This window comes from Microchirus variegatus (assembly GCF_963457635.1).
Source record: "Microchirus variegatus genome assembly, chromosome: 17".
Lineage (NCBI taxonomy): Eukaryota > Metazoa > Chordata > Actinopteri > Pleuronectiformes > Soleidae > Microchirus > Microchirus variegatus.
In genome coordinates, this window is record NC_139818.1 from 9,766,712 (window position 1) to 9,784,747 (window position 18,036).

General features: G+C 40.1%; 1 protein-coding gene across 1 annotated transcript; it reads right to left on the minus strand.

Annotated features, from left to right (window-relative positions):
* Window positions 1–5,207: 5,207 nt before the first annotated feature.
* tdrd1 (tudor domain containing 1) lies at window positions 5,208–17,428 on the minus strand (the record flags this gene model as incomplete). Its single annotated transcript, XM_083903519.1, has 23 exons — window positions 5,208–5,245; window positions 6,733–7,143; window positions 7,271–7,438; window positions 8,555–8,683; window positions 8,787–8,903; window positions 8,991–9,353; window positions 9,514–9,681; window positions 9,781–9,888; window positions 10,178–10,309; window positions 10,407–10,664; window positions 11,285–11,455; window positions 12,352–12,459; window positions 12,543–12,719; window positions 13,446–13,535; window positions 13,640–13,805; window positions 13,947–14,090; window positions 14,186–14,365; window positions 14,463–14,543; window positions 14,664–14,730; window positions 14,853–14,967; window positions 15,846–15,915; window positions 16,186–16,211; window positions 17,266–17,428. 23 exons carry the CDS (start codon window positions 17,426–17,428, stop codon window positions 5,208–5,210), a joined length of 3,450 nt encoding a protein of 1,149 aa, XP_083759645.1.
* Window positions 17,429–18,036: the final 608 nt, after the last annotated feature.

Here is an 18,036-nt window from a genome sequence, read left to right on the forward strand (position 1 = left end):
GTTTTGGTGTATATTATTTAAACACGAGACTTTGTCGCAAGCGCAAACAGGCAACTCCACACAGAGGATGCAAGGCTTAAGGGCAATGAGGAAACTGAAGAAAAAGGCAATCTGATAAAGTTATATTTTTACTGAAAGCTCCTTGTGTGCAATTATTCTGCAGAGATAGTATTTTTTGAAGTATGGCTGCAGGAGGCAGCGTGAAGTGTGGCCTGTCACAGTGTGCATCTCCAACAGAGACGAGGAATAACTGATTACAGCCATTACCAAAAGGCTCATCTAATAGAATCTGTGTTTGCTTAAGTCTAATAGCCATAGATTATTTTTCTCAGAATTTCACAGCCTTCTGAATGGAAACTTTGTTTCGCTATATAAACCGCTATACTTCTTTCACACCATAGTCCATAGATTAGTCTATGGATTATGGTGGACACACTATTCCCTCTAGCAATAAGTAAAATGTGCAGTAGACCAGCAGTTCCTGTGGAATTTCCCAATGGACTTGGGTGTGTGAGCGTGAGCTATTAAACATTTTCTGGCTGGAAAAGGCAGTCTAATGGCGAGATAAATCAAGGAACAACTCGATAGGGACATTAACTTCTACTTCTTACTTGATTTAGTACATCAGTAAACATTTCCCGCCCTCCTCCCTCTGTAACTGTTTACAAGAAATCACAACCTGGTTCTCTTCCAATTTCCGGAAACTCAACAGTGACAAAACCGAGGTTCTCCTCATGGGTTCCAAATCCAGTCCCACCAACACTCCAAGTTTCACCATCCCCATCGATGACTCCTTGGTATGCCCCTCCCTACAGTCTGGGTGGCACTCTCTCAATCCGAACCCACATCAATAACACTACTCGGTCAGCCTATTACCATCTACCCTTACTCCCAACTCCACTGCGTTCCTGGTCCACACCCTGGTCACATTGACTATTGTAACTCCCTTCTCATTGGTCTTCCCCACAAGTCCATCTATAAACTCCAATTGGTTCAGAACTCTGCCGCCCGCATCATCACCAGGATCCAATCTATCAATCACATCACGTCTGTTCTGCAACAGCTTCAAAATTCTGCTTCACACCTTCTAAGCTATCCATAACCTCTCTCCCCCATACCTCTCTGACCTCCTTCACATCAACACCTCTTCCCAGACACTCAGATCTGGCTTATCTACCAGCCTCATTGCGCCTCCTGCCCGTCTGACCACCATGGGGGCCAGAGCCTTCAGCCGCTCTGCCCCCCGCCTCTGGAACTCCCTCCCCCCCGGCATCAGGAACATTGTCTCATTCCCCATCTTCAAATCCCATCTGACAACCCACATTTTTAAACAGGCCTACTCCCTCTAACTCTCTACCCGTTGTTGTTATTATTATTTTGCTGTTGTAAGGTGACCTTGAGTGTCATGAAAGGTGCCTCCAAATATAATGAATTATTATTATTTCCTGTTAAGTAAATAAAAACAATAATACATTCAATTTATATAGAGCTTTTCATGAACTCAAAGTACATTAAAAGCACAAGAATGGAAAAACAAAAGACGTCATAACAGTTGTAGATGGGTTGGGTAGTGAGTTCCAGAGGGAGGGGGCTACAATGGAGAAGGCTCTGTCTCAGTTAATGTCTTAATTGATAGTTTCAGGTCTTCCTCAACAGAAGATGGTGTCAATTTTGTGAATTATGTTCCTATTTAGAGGAAAATAGGCAATAAAGAATGGCACATACAAGTGGACACCAGTGTGATTGACAATGGCACTGTCCATTAGCAGCGGGTGAAGTCTGTGAATTTTTGGGATTTTTATGGGTGATGTCATGGCAGTTGCCACTTGGTTTTTCCTTGTTCTCACAAGCAGATATTCAGGCAGAGCAACCATGCTTATCCTATGTTGGTTCTCAGTGCAGGAGGCCAGCAGGGGGTGCACATACTGTACCTCAGGCAGTGTTGACTATGTGTTGCACCTCATAAATCCACAGAAAAAAAGTCATCTTCAGGACTTGAGTCGGGTTGAAAATGTTTCACCTCTCATCCAAGAGGCTATTTCTTTAGAACTGAAGAATCTTCTTGGATGAGAGGTGAAATGTTACATGATGGTCAGGTAAAAAATGATCAAACTTGGCAGGTGATCATAACAGAGAAGGAAAAGCAGGCAACTGTCAAGGGCTCCAAACTGAGAGGGCCCCCCAAAAACAGCTGATTAGTGCACCACAATAAGAGCTTTGTGAGATTGGCTATGCACTTTTACCAATTATACCAACTAACTAGACCATATACACCAACAACTTTAATCAGTTCAGTTTGCTGTGGGGTGCTCTTTTGCCTAGGACCCCCAAAGACTTTTGAAACACCCCTGTTAAACATGAGCCAGCATTTAAGCATGTGAAAAAACTGCTTTCATTTAACCAAGTTTTCTTATCCAGCATCTTAACTTTTTGGCTGCTCTTTGTCAACATCTGCTCACTCTTAAATGTGTCAAGGGTCAAGGCAGGTTTAAGAGGCGGTTGAAAGGTCAAGACCCTGCAATGCAACTTTAGCCAAGAATGACTCAAAAAGGCAGACACATTGATGACAGACTTAAGAATAAATAGGTTAATGGAATCCACTGCTTTTACTTACAACTTAAAATGATGCTGTGACTTCATTTGTATGTGCAGAGCTGAAAAATAAAGAATTACATTGACTATTGTTACTGTGATTGTCTTTTAGTGTGCTTTAGCAAAGGAAAAAAAGCTCTACTCTACACAGAACCTGCAATAAAAATCCACAGAATGAACTTATATATATATATATATATACATACACACAAACTACTACAAGTAAGAGATGGTGTTACAAAGAGACAGTTCTCAACATGTTGCCTGTTTGGAGATGGGTCTTCTACAACACAACATGTAAATCATGTCCCTGTTTTCTTGTTTCCAACTGGGGAAAAAAAAGTACTGTGTACTACATTTAAAATCCTTTCATTTTAGCATGCTGTTTGACAGTGTCAGAGTAAGTAAGTAAGTCAAACGGCTGATCCGCTACATTGCAGCACAGCTTATACACTAATGTGCCTATGGTGCATTAGAATAAGCCGAAAATATGGAGCAGTCTCACAGCACAACATAGTTAACATTTTTTTTCAGTTTTGCCTTTTCTACAGGTTGTTTTTTCCTCTGCCGTCATAAATCACTTGTCAGTTCTGCCCATGTCTCCATTTCCAGAACACCGTCTAATGTATGTAAATACTGGCAATGACTAAGTACCTCATATAACACCTATTTTAAATAACCTTGATCCCTTTAAGAAACATTTAATCAATGTAAAATTACTTTTAATTGAGTATATGATCTTAAGACCAAGTCCACCTCTGCATATGCTACTTTAGTATTTACACACAGATGTGTGATTCAAATGTGACATCCTGTAACACATCACGTATGACTTTAACTGTCATTGAATGGCTGCTTCCCTCAGTCACAATCACTATGGCAACCTACTTTAAATATCTAGTTAGTATTGCATAGGTCTATAATCGCAGCCAAAGTAAAAGTTCCAGATATTCTTAACATTCTTCAAAATCCCCAATTGTATTTTTTCTGGGACAAATTATGAATAATTGTACATTACAGTACAGTTTAGATATCTGGAATTAAATCTATTCAGACTTCAGATATTCGGCAGTTTATAATTCCAGTTCAGCATATTCAGTTCCACTAGAATTGTTACTAGTTCGAATTAAAATGTAATCCCATACACATTAATGGATAAAAGTGACGTCATTCTCAATGGAAAATTTGAGTCTTGCAGTCACCGTTGTTTTTACATGCAGACGCATGTAAGGTCACAGCAGGTCGCGCTCTCCACCATCAAAACAAACGTTACTCAACAGCAGAGAAAACATCATGTTCTTACCCTGCGCAGCTCCAAGTCCGTGAATATCAGGTGCTTCTCTCTCACTCAAACACTCGTGAGTCCTCTCAGCTGTGCTTCTGCACCAGTGTGTTCTGCTTCGAGTCCGGACAGGAGAGCAGCGACCCCTCCTCCTCGCCATGCCCACCTCTGATGCTCCTGCACCGGCTCGCTCTCATTTGTCTCCGGTGGTATACAGACACGGGGCAGGTATGGAGACAGGGAGGAGCCCAAACTGCAGCCTTCCAAACTTCATCATCTCTCATCTCCAAGACGAAAAAATGCATTCATGACACCTTCTCTGAATCAAAGTAGCCATATTTTCAATTCTGTTTGTCATCTTAATCTTTGAATGTCACTATGTTAATCTAAAAAGACATTGACTTTATTATCCTTTACACCCTATATTCACATTGTCAAAAATGTTTTAAAAGTAGAAACCTCAACTTAATAGCCCCAATATATTAACAGGGTTTCAACAAGTCAAATTTAAGACTTTTTAAAGACCATAATGAATACAATTTAAGACCCATTTCAAATCCATACTGGCAAAAAAAGTACAAAAGACATGAAGGTAAACTGGAGCCTTACCCATCTTGTGCTTAGCTGTGGTCTTTCATGAAGTTATCGCTGATGCTATGCTAAGCCGTAAGACACCGTGGCACGCGCACAGCATACGAGATAGTGGTGCTCGATAAATTCTCACCTGGCAACACAGGTGGCCTACTTTAGTTCCATGTTGTAGTTATGTTATTGCATCCTCAAAAATGTAAACATTTCAAAGCGAGACTGAAGTTTATGCATGTTTTAAATAAAAGTGACGTTAATAGATTTTTAAGACCTTTCAAAATTGTATTTAAGGCCTTTTATGAGATTTTAGGAGAATTTAAGAAATGTTAAGGCCTTAAATTCAAATTATTGGATTAAAGACTTTTTAAGACCCCGCGGATACCCTGATTAATACAAGGTATTCAATATAAAGTACTATTTTCTTTACTAAATAACTTCATATTAATTACTTTAATTGTATGTTGGTCACTTTATTAAGTTCCCTTTGCACCAAGCCATTTTGACAGTAGAAAAAGCACAGATGTCACTGATCATATTAATGTAGCCTGAAATTCAACAAGCTAAAAGTAACCCAGGTATCATTATTACTATTGACTTGTCAGAATGGCTGGTTTTACTGTAGTGGTGTGAAATCTGCAGTCTAACTAAAAATCACCTCCACACAATCATTTCCCATCACAGAACTTTTATATGGAGTGAAGCACACGTCAAACAGAAATGAACAAGGCTGAACACCCTAGCTGAACTAGTCATTATTGTCGAACAAAGAACAGATGGCAGCAGCTACAGCACGCGTACAGGAGACAAACACACTTCTTCAATAACTGTGATTAAACATCTTTGTGTTACTGTTATTTCTGCCAGTTTTTTTGTACGAGGTTTAAGACAACCTCCAAACATTTAAAACCTAAAGAAATGATTGCACTGCAGGCTAAAAACACAAATATCCAAAAGGCGCATTATCTTACTGTCAAGTAGACAAAATTAAAAAAATAACAGGGCAACTTCTGGCATAACAAAAACAAGTTGACAAACAGGAGAGTCAAATTATGCATGTGCTGAATCTTATTGTGTGTGTCCAGCTAACTGCTTGATGAGAGAAAGCTGCAGGAGCAGCAGCTGCTCCAGATGATCAATCTGTGGAAGACAACAATCATTAAATATGAAATTGCACTTTTTCTTCCCAAGTAGGCAATTAACATGAATGTAGAGGCAGTGGGTGTATAAAGAGAAGCATCAAATTGTATCACAATATTTCGGGCAAACTTCCATGATTTTTTTTTATGATCGCAGGCAAAGAAATTAGGTGTATTCCAATATTTTTCCCCAAGGAGCTGATGAAAAGTTAATTAATAGTACATCTATAACCACATGGTGGCAGCAGCAGCATTATGGTTAAATTATAGTGGTTGCAGGGACAAGCTCACTGAAACACGGCATACAAATAGATCTTAGCCACTATACTAAGTGTATATTGTCCGATTTTTTATTTTTACTTCTGTTCTTTGCAATAATCTTAAGTATGTGTCATTTGTAAACTGCTCACATCCACCAAAGTACATAGAGAAAAATCAGCAATTTTACATCAAAGCAGACACAGGAGATGTTGACCCACTGCTGTTCAATTGTGACTTTGGTGTTTGAAATCCTTTGTTACCCAGTGACACACATTTATCAAACAAGACAACAGTCGACCAGCAGTGCTGTGAGAACAGGTGTGGCTTTCAGCCATGCTTTTGTTGTCATGGAGTTGACACGACTTTAACATCCAGCTATACCAATTTGATCAAAACATGGCACTCTATTGTTAAGAAAAGTATGCAGGTATTATCATGAACAATAAAGCACAATGCTAATAGGTTGCCAAGATATAACTGTAAAATTAAACACATTTTTAAAAGAGCTGACCTTGGTCTCCAGGCTAAGACAACGGCAGCCAGATGTCTGAGGATCTGGGATACAAATAGTAAGAGTTGAATGCAACACCAACTCCAACAGTCACGTAAAACAATTTTTTTTTAAAGATGAGCCGTTTGTCGTTGTGCGTACATACCACTTATGTCTGTGCTTTTGCATGTTGGCTCAGTCTTCTGCACTGGATCTTCTGAAATAAAAAATTGTTAGAACTGCTCATTTATTTCAATTCTTACAACTCTAACCTCATAAGCCAACATGAATCATTCATTAAGAGACATTATTATGAACCTAAATAAGGATTTTAGGGAAAAAAAATGAAGTATGGCACAACTTGTAACAATGTTCCATAATACCTGGAACCAAACGCTCTACAGGAGCATTTTTAATCTCTTGGTGAATCTGAGTGGTAGGTTCTGATGCGATGACTAGACTGGTGGTAGTTGTGTGTTCCTGTTCCTTTTGCTTTTCAGGTGTGGGCAGTGGGCAGGAAGGCTCAGCTGGAGTGATGGCAGAGGGTGAATTGCTGTCAGGGTGCTCAGGCTTCTGGGCGGGGCTTGGACAAGTGTTTCTATCGTTAAGAGCTTGCAGGGCATCCAGTATCATGGCAGAAACATGGCCCTCCCCACTCTTAGTGGGTAGAGTAAGTGACAGTATGTTAGCAGATTCATCAACGGACTGAACGGTGGCCAGGACGCCATTTGAGAGAATGATTTGAAACAACTGCTGCACTTCCTCTGGCCAGTCCACAGGAAAGTGCTCCTTACCTAAGAACATGGGAAGGTCAGAGTGGTTGGGGGAAGGAGTAAATTGCAACAGACTAAGTATAAAGTCTTGTGTAAAATTGATTTCAGGCAAAAATAGCATTGCCATATAATGGCCCTAAATCCTTACCAGTGAGGGTGCATCGAGTGATCTGAAACGGAAGCTGCAGCAGGTGCAGGGGGATGGGCAACACTCGGGAGAATGGCACTGTTTCAAAGTTGCCATAATCTGCATAGATTACCTTCATTTCATTCTCACCAATGTTTAAGACCACTGCCCGGTACCAGTTATTATCAGCTGTCAGGGGAAAAAGTGTATTTAAATATTTTGGTAGCTTTTTGAGAACAATTGAAAATAACCATCAAATCTAAGAATTTATTCCTTGAGTGATGAACATTTTCTTATGGCTGCTCATACACAAACAATCAGATGTGGCCAAAAACACAGCAGAGGTATTCATTATAGTCACAACAAAATAAATATGGGAGCCAGCACACAAAAAAAATCATTTTATCACTGATTTCATTACTGACCATTAGGTGAAACAAAATGCATCAGTTACCAAGTGACACAGATGAACCCACCTACACAGCTGCTGTTCAAACCTTATGAGCTACAGACACCACAAGAAAATCCATTAAAATCAGACCCTGTTGTTAGCTGAACTATGGAATGTATGCCAATGCATAGTCTCCTACTTGTATACTGTGTTTAAAGAAGAGCCGCTCCTACGCTCCACTGAGAACATGCTGTGTAATTATATCTACTAGCAGACACCAAATTACCAGCTTAGGACTGCAGGGGTAACAACTGCAGGTGGGGTCTAAAGATGAGTGCAGAACAAACCTGAAAGTTGACCACAAGAATAAGAGGAAAACATTCATCTTGATGGACTGTGTTTGTGAACAATAATTCGATGACAGAACAGCTGGTCTCTCTACTGCAATTATTAAACAATGGGTACTGGGCAGCGATAAAGTCTGGATGATGGGACTTTCCCCTGCTCTCAGTAAGAGTTCAACTCTGGATGCAATTTCCTATTAAACCAATCAACCTATTGTCTGAATATCCTAGTACATTTCAACAGTAAACCATTGTAAAATTAGTTGAAACAATACTGATTAAGCCCATCATCGCCATACGACTGTCTGTGTTTCTCAGCATAGCAGAGTTTATTTTATGTCACCAAGTGATATTAACACACTGCAAACAGGAAGGGATTTTTTTTTTCTATGTGGAGACAGATGGAAAAAACAGCAAACAATAAAGCTGCGCTTGTAAAGAGAGATGGCTGCCAATGCAGGCTGAATATGACTGAGAAAACAGATACACCCACAAAACAAAAGACAAGTCGTTAGGTTGATCTGTTAAATGTATCATCATGTGTGCAATGAATAGTAAGAGTTTCCTCACCAGAGAACTGGGCACAGCAGGCAGCCCCGGGACCTGGTCTGCTCAGAGCAACAGAGGATAGAGAGGCCTGGTTGTTGCTGCAGTAGGCAGCAACTTCCTTCATCAACAGCTGAAGCTTCTGCTGGTCTACTGCAGACAAAAATGCATCAATTACAACAGGAATGATATCAAATATCAAAAGAAATGTGTCCATCATCTTATGTCAGATAGCAACACAGGTGAGTGCCCTGACCCTGGCTGGCAGCCAGTATGTAGAAGAGGGAAGGACTAATGGCAGCTGCAATGCATGGCTTAAAGGTCTCGTTGAGAGGCAGCTCCACTGTCTTCCAGTCCACTGGGAAAGATGGTGCTGAAAAACAACAAAAAAGAACCCCCACATGAAGTCGAGCAGGCACCTAATATCAACCAGTACACATTCCTTGTTGGAAACACTGACACTCCTGCTGACCTTCAGATGGAACTGATGCTTGCACTTCATTTGGCAGCTCTTCAGATTTATCTCCTGCTTGGTTTGAGGCCAGTGACCGTCCATGACTGTGCTCATTTTCCTTTGCACTCTCGTGGTTGATGGTTGCAGATCCTGCGATTGCATGTGTCGCTCTCAAAATTTCTCCAGGAACTTTGGCTAGTTGCTCAGAAATCAAGGCAGCTGCCACATTACAACCTCGGCTCTCCAGCTCCACACCATGACCCTGTTCAGTGACAGAAAGGACGCGTGCAGAGAGCTGCTTGCCATCCACCAGAGACTGGAACCACAGCAAGGCTTCACTGCTCCATTCTGAGCCCAGGGGCTCCACACCTGAGTCAAAACAAAACATATGCAATGTATTATTTACTTTAATGTGAGAATATTTAAGAAATATGACTCTTATGGCTATTACCAATACACATTCATTCTCTGTATTTCAGCATCTTACTCATGCATGCACACACACACACACACACACACAGAATAAAACCTGAGAGCCAGCAGCAAATCGCCTGGAAGGGCAGAGTGAGGTGTTGAGGTTTAATGGATCTAAGGTGGTGTCTTTCTACTTTAATGGTGAAGCCATAATCCACCATGATCACATACACTTGACTGTCAGTCAGATCTTTCACCATCGCCCGATACCATGCTCCGTCACCTGGGGAGCAAAGACACACATTAGCGCTACAAAAAAAGACATTATGAAAACGGAATTATAAATTACATTAATTAACAGTATCACAACATTCAGTCTCACCAGGACACACGGCACAACAGGGGTCTCCCACTTTGGGCTCAAATGGTGAGTTATCTGACTCGCAGTGCTGCTTCAACTCAGCCCTAAGATCTAGCAGACGCTGATGGTCTGATACAGAAAGAAAGAAAGAAAAAGTGAGGATTGAAAGAAAAAAAAGAAACATCAATAGTACTTAACTGAAAACATTGACACAGGAAAACCAAAGGTATAAATTATTAAATAAACTCTTAGAATGTAAAAACAGGAACAGCTGTCCTACTGTCACAAGTCAACATGTCTGATATGAAAGAGGCTAATTTGGAGAAATACTTGAAAAGAAAGTAATTTCACACAATAATGGGCTTGCTTTGTTGTCTAAAACTAAAAACAGTGGCTCTCTAGGCTGAGGAAGCAATACCTGTGGGACTGTTAATTCTGCAGTAGAATTCTCCAGGGCTTGCCACAAAAGTGGTTTGCAGCGCCACTGTCTGGCCATCACAGGGAATTTCACTGGAATACCACACCAGAGGCTCACAGGCAGGGGTGGGCACTGAAGAGCACATTTCAACACAAAAACACTTTGTGTTTTAACAGACTTAAGGATCCTCAAGTAGTTGTTTCTGAGACTTATTTCAGACACTTCTCACCATGTGGTTCAGCAGAAATAACTGTCTGGTCACCCTGCTGGTCACTATTGGTGGTAATGGTAACGGGGGCAGCAAAACCAGCAGAAATCAGAAGCTCGGCTATGTTGGCCTGAGGATCACTGGCCTCATCAATCAAGGCCACGAGGGCCTTGCCCTCATGAGCTCCCTGGATGTCAATGTGTAGTATTCTGTTTGAGATTCTTTGCTGCACAGCTAACAGACACGAATCTGACCATCTCTCGCCAACAGGCTGCAAACCTGGAAAGGACCACACAGAAGAGACAACACAGGATGGTGTTTTCATATGACATTTCAGTTTACCACACAATGTTTGTATCAATATTTCTGAGTTATTCAAATGAACTGCTTGTATAAAATTTGGATTTTCTGTGTCACTACATGGGATACTTCCTTTCCCACAGCGGAGTTGTTTCAATAACACCAGGATAGATGCTAGTTCTCTGGCAAGGACTAATACCAGTGTCATCAGCAGCAAAGCAGCAAGCATCCTTGTCAGATTGGCTACAAAGTCTTACTTTCTGATCCATGTGGTCAGCACATGTACCCATTTGGTTTTACAAGAATTAAATGGTGATATTTTATTGAACTTTAGTGAAATGTCAACCTCCCCCATCCTTCTGTTCTTGTCCAAAATGATGAATGTTAAAGCAGAGAGGGTAAATAAATGATTACACCAAACAGCAGTATACACTCAAGTCAACAAGCACTGGAAGACATGTACATGAATTAAGGGGCAATGTCAGGGGGAACAGGGAAAAAATTATCTTCTGCAATTTAATGCAGAGCCATTATACATTACATTATATATACACAGTACAAATACATTTTTAAACAATTAAAACATTTTATTTCACTACCTGCTAGACCACATGGAATAGCCTGCATCGGCAGTGCCAGTAATGAAGGGCTGATAGGCCGCAGGTTACCCACTTCCACCACCTCAGAGTTGCCGAAATCCAGGTAGCCAATGCAGACGAGTTCTTCTGATGGATAGGCCAGAATTTTGGCCCTGTACCACTGCTTGTCCTCTGGAAGAGACGCAGAAGGAAAGGTGAGGTTTCTCAAAACATGTCAACCATGATTACAATGACTATTCTGACATGAAACATTGTTTTAAAATCAGAAGAAACATTGTATTTGATCTGAAGGCATACAGCACTCATGACGAAAACAAATAATTTTGAACCTATGAGATATTTGATCATTTGAAAACTGATTTTGTTTTTGCATCATGTGTTGACTTGTTGAGCAACATTACTGTTGGATTAATCAATGTAGCATAGTATCACCAACAAGCACTGCTCTAAGTAGACCACACAACCAGGCTCCTCATCCCATGTGAAATATACTGTCTTTTTACAAAAGTGCAATATAAACATATAATATCCCTCAATCCCTGTCTATAAAATGTAAATATCTAGTACATACTGTACTCTGGAAATTAAATTAAAATTATCCTCATCTTTACTGTCTTGCTGCTGTAACCCTGTAAATTTCCCCACTGCGGGACGAATAAAGGACTATCTTATCAAATAAACTCATAATGCAATGTACGTAATAGAGGTGAAGTTCTTTTTTTTTTATAATTATTTTAGTGGACCATTATTACAAATTAAAACAATTTGCTCTCAGAAACGTGAAGCCAAGTTTTATTTTTTGATGATCCGTTTCATGTGTTTAATATTTAATGTATACATTAGTATTGAAAATACATTGTAGACAAACTATAGAGTGGAGAAAAAGACCTTTAGTGTAGTTCAATAACTGGTTACTGAAGTTAAATAATGTATGTTTTTTTTGCTATCCTGCAACAGTTTTGCTAAATAAATCGGCCACAGAAAAACCCATATTGGTCAAACTCTAGTATGTAATGTTGACATAGCAATGGGAAAGTAGCATCAGGTGTTAGGACCATGTGTTTTACCTGAGAACTGGGCACAGCAAACAGTGCTCGGTGCTGGTCTGAAGTTGTGGGGCGCTGTAACTTGACAACAGTGCTCCCTTAGGTTCAACAGCATTTGCTGAATTGCCCCTGTCAACACAAAGTTCTCAAGTTAAATCTGTTAAAAGTCTGCAGCTTTATGATGAATGCAGCAGGATATAAAAGTTTCTTACTGGCATGTTCCACCTTCTGTACAATGATTTCATCGGGCGACTGGAAGTAGGTGATGACAACAGAGAAGGAGTCACCAACGACCTGTTTCAGCGGCTCAGGAGGCTGAGCCCAGGAGTTGTCATCCATCCCATTGGAGCAGCGCTTGAAGTTTTCCAAAGACACACTCGTCATGGTGTCTAAAGTGGAGCATGGATAACATCTATGCTGAAAGAAGCCTAGAGTGCTATAAATCTATAGTGATCTGTATGAACAGTTATCGTGATGAGTAATATTGTCTATCCAGTGTATACAATTTATAAATTCTTAAGTAATGGCATTTGAAAACAGCATTGCAAAATCATTTATTTTCAGGTTGACCATTTTTGCATGCATTCTGTTCAGCTGCAGGTCCAATAGATAAAGTTTAAAAACATGCAAATTACAGACCTTCACGAGTCAGTAAGTGAGATGCACACATTGAGATGGGGGAGGAAGAAAATACCAATAAATAAGAGGAAAGTAACTTCAAATGAGGTGATGTGAAAAGGAAAGTAAAAGTAAGTAGTTAAAATCTTGGAGAGCTATATTTCTCAAATACGTCTCTTACATTGGCCAATTTTACTTAATTTGAAATGAGAAGAGTGTTTAGATTAGAGATTGGATGGCTCACTTATAATCTCGCCAGTTCAAACTGACCAATATCCAAAAAACAAGTTGGAGGGGGAGGAGCCTCACAGTTATTCCCTGTTTGTGATGAGTGTCCTGCAGTTCTTAAGACTGATCTAACTGACCAATGATGAAACAGCCTCTGTGATTTGCTGAGCACAAAAGTACAATGATTGATCATAGTTGAGATAAAGTTCCAGTGATTCGGAAGAAATGCAAGGCTGCTGTGACATTAATTCCAGAGTGGACCGTCTTACTTATCTCCTGCCGAGTTGGATTGACATTGACTGTTGACGGTTCCTCGACTGCATAGCCATGTTCAATGAGGAATGTGCTCAGCTGGTTTCCTTGAATCAATAAAACAAACAAGAAAGGTGCTGTTGAGTTTGACTTTTGCACATCATTTAAACTGATTTAGTTGTTTTATCCTTCACAGTTCTATATAACATACCAAGTGAAAGCAGAATATCTACAACATTGATGTGTCCATTCTCTAATATTTTCAGGAGCTTAACAGTCACTGTCTTGCCAGTCAGTAGCTGTCTCACTGTTGTACAGCAATCCCCTGACCAGTTGCCAGTCGATGGCACCACTCCAGCTATACGACACTCCATTGCCTGGACACAGCAGAAGCAAGCATTTAAGATACTGCAAACAGTCATAATGAAAATCATATGGTGAGAGACATCATCACACATCATTGCCACTATAGAGCCTTGTGAAAACAGCTTATTTGAATGGTGCCGAGCAACACTCACACATGGAGAAAATGGCTGGATTTTTCCAGTCAGGGGTCTGATTCTTTCCACAGGGACATCCTCTTCATTGCCAAAGTCAATATAAAGGATTTTTGCCATCTTCTGATCAGCAGACAAAGTCTTGACCAGCCCTCTGTACCAGTTCTACATATTCCAAAACACAAGTAACATGGTCAAAGACTCATTTGTACGTGACCTCTCAAGACACTTGTTGATCCGCTGAAAGGACCTCTGCTTACCATATCGCAGGAGAACTGCACTCCACAAACCTCACCAACACAGGGTACATATGTAGTAACTGAGGGGCAACTGTAGGCTTTCTGGAGCTCTGTGCTGATAACCTGCAGAGCTTCCAGCTTCTCTGGGATTTGGGCAAGAACATAAAACCTGGCAGGGCTGTAGAACTCTAAAACGGATGCCTAAAAACACACACAGTTACAATCAACAAACAGCAAACTTTGGTATTTCAGAAGAGAAATCTGATTTTACATTTAGGAGACATCAAGTGTGTTGTACCTGGATTTCTGTTCCTGAAATGACTTCACCCATATTCAAGTCTTTTAAATGCACTTTCTGGAGGCTGGTGTCATCAACAGGCTTTTATCAGCAGACATAAAAAGAGCGATTTCAGATTAGTTTTACATGTTTAGATTGTGTCCAACCATACAAATGAGGTGCTAGAAAACATTCATTACAAGATCATAGCTGAGCCATTACCTTCAAATCCAACTGACATGTCTGGTCACTTGACATAGGCAGAGCTGTGATGTCCTTTGGGTTCTCTCTTTTGTAAAAACAAAACAAACAAGCAGCTGCATTACTTATTGCACATGATGTATTGACTTGACTCTATTAAAACTTGCTTAGAGCTGACAGTGAGTGAGACTCAGGTTTGAGCCAGCTTACTTTGCAGGTTGCGGCTCAATAGACTTGCAAATGTGTCTGTGCGCCTTCCAGTCTTCTGTCTGGCACACCACAGAGCAGTAAGACGTCGTCTTGCAACGTTTGCATCTGAAATTCCCTGTCAGTAAATGCCAGTGAATTAGACATAACTAAATTAATGAAAAAAAACAATAGGGATTAAATGGTGCTGCATAACACAAACCGAAGAGTCAGCGCAGATATAATCACAACAGAAAATAATACACTAATGAATTGGTAACAGTTTATAGAGTAGGGCTGTGCAATTTATCATAATGTACCGTTATCACAATATACATTTCACAACCACTTACACCGCAATAATCACTTCCCTGATATTAAATCAAAAGCTTCTGCCCCATCTTGTGTGTGAGCAGTGGCAGTGGCAGCTCCTCACACACTCAGCGAGGTGAGATGAGAGTTTCTTGAGTAAACAGCACGTCTCAAAAGTAAAGATGGACTAATCTTAACATGGAAACCAGCTTGAAATATCAGCATTTGTAAACACACTGCCACTCTACAGAAACCTAGTATTTGGGCTGTAAAGAAGAGGCTGCATCTATGAAACTCTGCTGTCGGGAACAACCTGGTGTGGTTTTTAATGCAAATCGTATCAGAGAGGCTTTATAAAACACACACAGTTAAGGTTTAGTAGTGAATAAAAATGTTAACCAACAATGACAGAATACAAATATAATCACTTATATTTAATACATTCCAATTATCACAAAGTACAGATACACACATGCAGCTCATAAATTAAATGCTTTTGAAGCATTTTTAATATTTAACTTTAATCAATGTTGATCTGTTTTTGTCATGGACATAACTATCTTAAAACATCACATCGGTTATTGTGTTTCAATACATTTCAAAACAGTAATAGTCAGTAAACTTTGTGACAATCACCACTGTCCAGTTTATGAGGACTCTGGTGTGAAAGCTTTAACTGTTTGACCTTTGTAGTGTAAATATTACCTTGCTGACCACAATAGCTGCAGAAGTGTACAGTCAGCTCCGGGGGCACAGATCCCAACAGCTGTGAAGGCTGAATAAAGGTGAGAAACACATTTTAATCTTAACAAGCCACACTGATTTACGATATTGAGCTGCAATCCCGACCCTGTTCAAACATGGTATTAACATCCATCCCAAGAGATCAAATCACTGTAGGACTGTTCATTCCTGACATTGCTATGTGTCCTGGATGAGTCTCCTGTGACCACTTCTGATCTGATCTCATATGTTTGCCCTGTATGCCAATACATTTGGACATTTCTATTTGCAAGAACAAAATTGCATTTGTAACGAGTCTGACTGAAAGGTCAATGTTTGCGTGCTGGTCTGTGTGAGCGACAGGCAGAAAGAGAACTCAGTGGGGAGTAGCTGAGCAGCAAAGCATGATTCCTGTTGCTGTTAGATTAAATAAAATGTTAATCATTGGAAAAGAAGGAATTGCATGTTGGTCAGTGTTTATGTTGTGGCAGTGGCTACATTTGCATCAAGCTTTCATCCTGTCAAACTGCTGCACCAGATGTTTCTTTTGGGCTTTTCCATTAGCGATAGTATCTGGTATCTTTTTTGGTACCTGCTGTGACGTCAAACAAGACTGGTCGCCACTGATTGTCTTCACTGGAAGAGTCATAAGCGCGACATCCCACAGAAGAATCAAACAGAACAATGCTGAGCAGTTAAAAAGGCTTAAAAATCCTGAAATTAATTAATCTACAACATTTAGCAAGGACATTTCTAAAATTTCAATATCTAACAGAGGAGTATGGTGTATTTAGTGATAGCACTGGCTAAAAGTCAGTGATTGAGTGCTGAATCACAACCTGTTCAGCCCATTTCAATTCAGAGACTGTGTCAGACGGAGTCTATGCTCGGATTATGCGGGAAGTACTGTGTACAATCCACAACAAATCTTTTAATGAACTCATTCTCATGATTAAGAACACTGAAAACAACTGATTTGCTTGTCACTAGTTTGTGTCTTGTACAAAGCAACGTCACAGCAGTGCTATGATGTACCCACGCACATTGAGGAGGTACTATGAAATAATGGAAAAATATGTGCTTGAGTTGAGTAGAGCCGAGTAGTGCTAGAATGATATAATGCTAAAGCGCCATGACTGCACACGTTTTTCAGTCAGTATTGAAGTGTCTATACCTCAAACTACTAGGCATATTTTGACACTTACTCCAGATTGATTCCTGGTTACTGGTGAATGCACAGAACCTGAAAAAGAAAAATATATATATATATATTATTATTATATGGATATTTAAAAAGGCATGCCATTTTGACAACAAATGTACAAATGAGAAGAAAAAAAAAATTCTACAATAAGTGTAGAATAATTGTTGCTATCAGTCTTTTAAGATGTCAATAATTTACCATCTCCAATGATGGGGGCAGCGGGCCGGTGAGGTGAAGCGCCACCGGGCCCGGGGAACCTCGGACAAGTCACTGCGGTGGGAGCAGCCATGATAGGGCCCGAGGATGGCTTCCTCAGGGGAAGGTTCGGTCGAAGCATGTTTGGGGACAATGAACGGTTCATGGCGACTGTTAACCTTTTAACAATGACAAGGAAATGTATCACGTCAAGGTAGTTAACTGCGATATCATACGAGAGTGGAATAGTTCCATTTGCTCTTAATTGCGAATGCAACTAATTAAGCTTACAATAGCTAACGGGGCTAGCCACAGACACATTAGCTCCTTAATTAACTCAGAACGAGCTCATGGCTGTGCTTACAACATCAAACATAACACATAATACACTACACAACGTCGTTATCCATGTATATCATATTTAAATAAATTATGATTAAGTTTTTTGTTGCGTGGTATATATTTTACCTGGTCGAGCACACGTGTTGGTGGACCTGTTAGCACCTGACCTGCTTTGCGCATGCGCAATCACCTGCTGAGGTCAACTTGATACGTAGATGATAGAATGTGTGTCTGTACTGTATTAAGTATAAATGTATGTAATAAAATTTAATTAAAAAAATGAATCAACCGTGTTCAAAATACTGTGGTACAGTGAAAATGTATAGTTCAAAATCAGCTTGGTGTTTCTAATAATCTGATACACAGGGTGTGTGCAGCCCGTTGTTTTTACCAGTGTGTGTTTATCATATTATTATATTTTCTGTAAAAAAA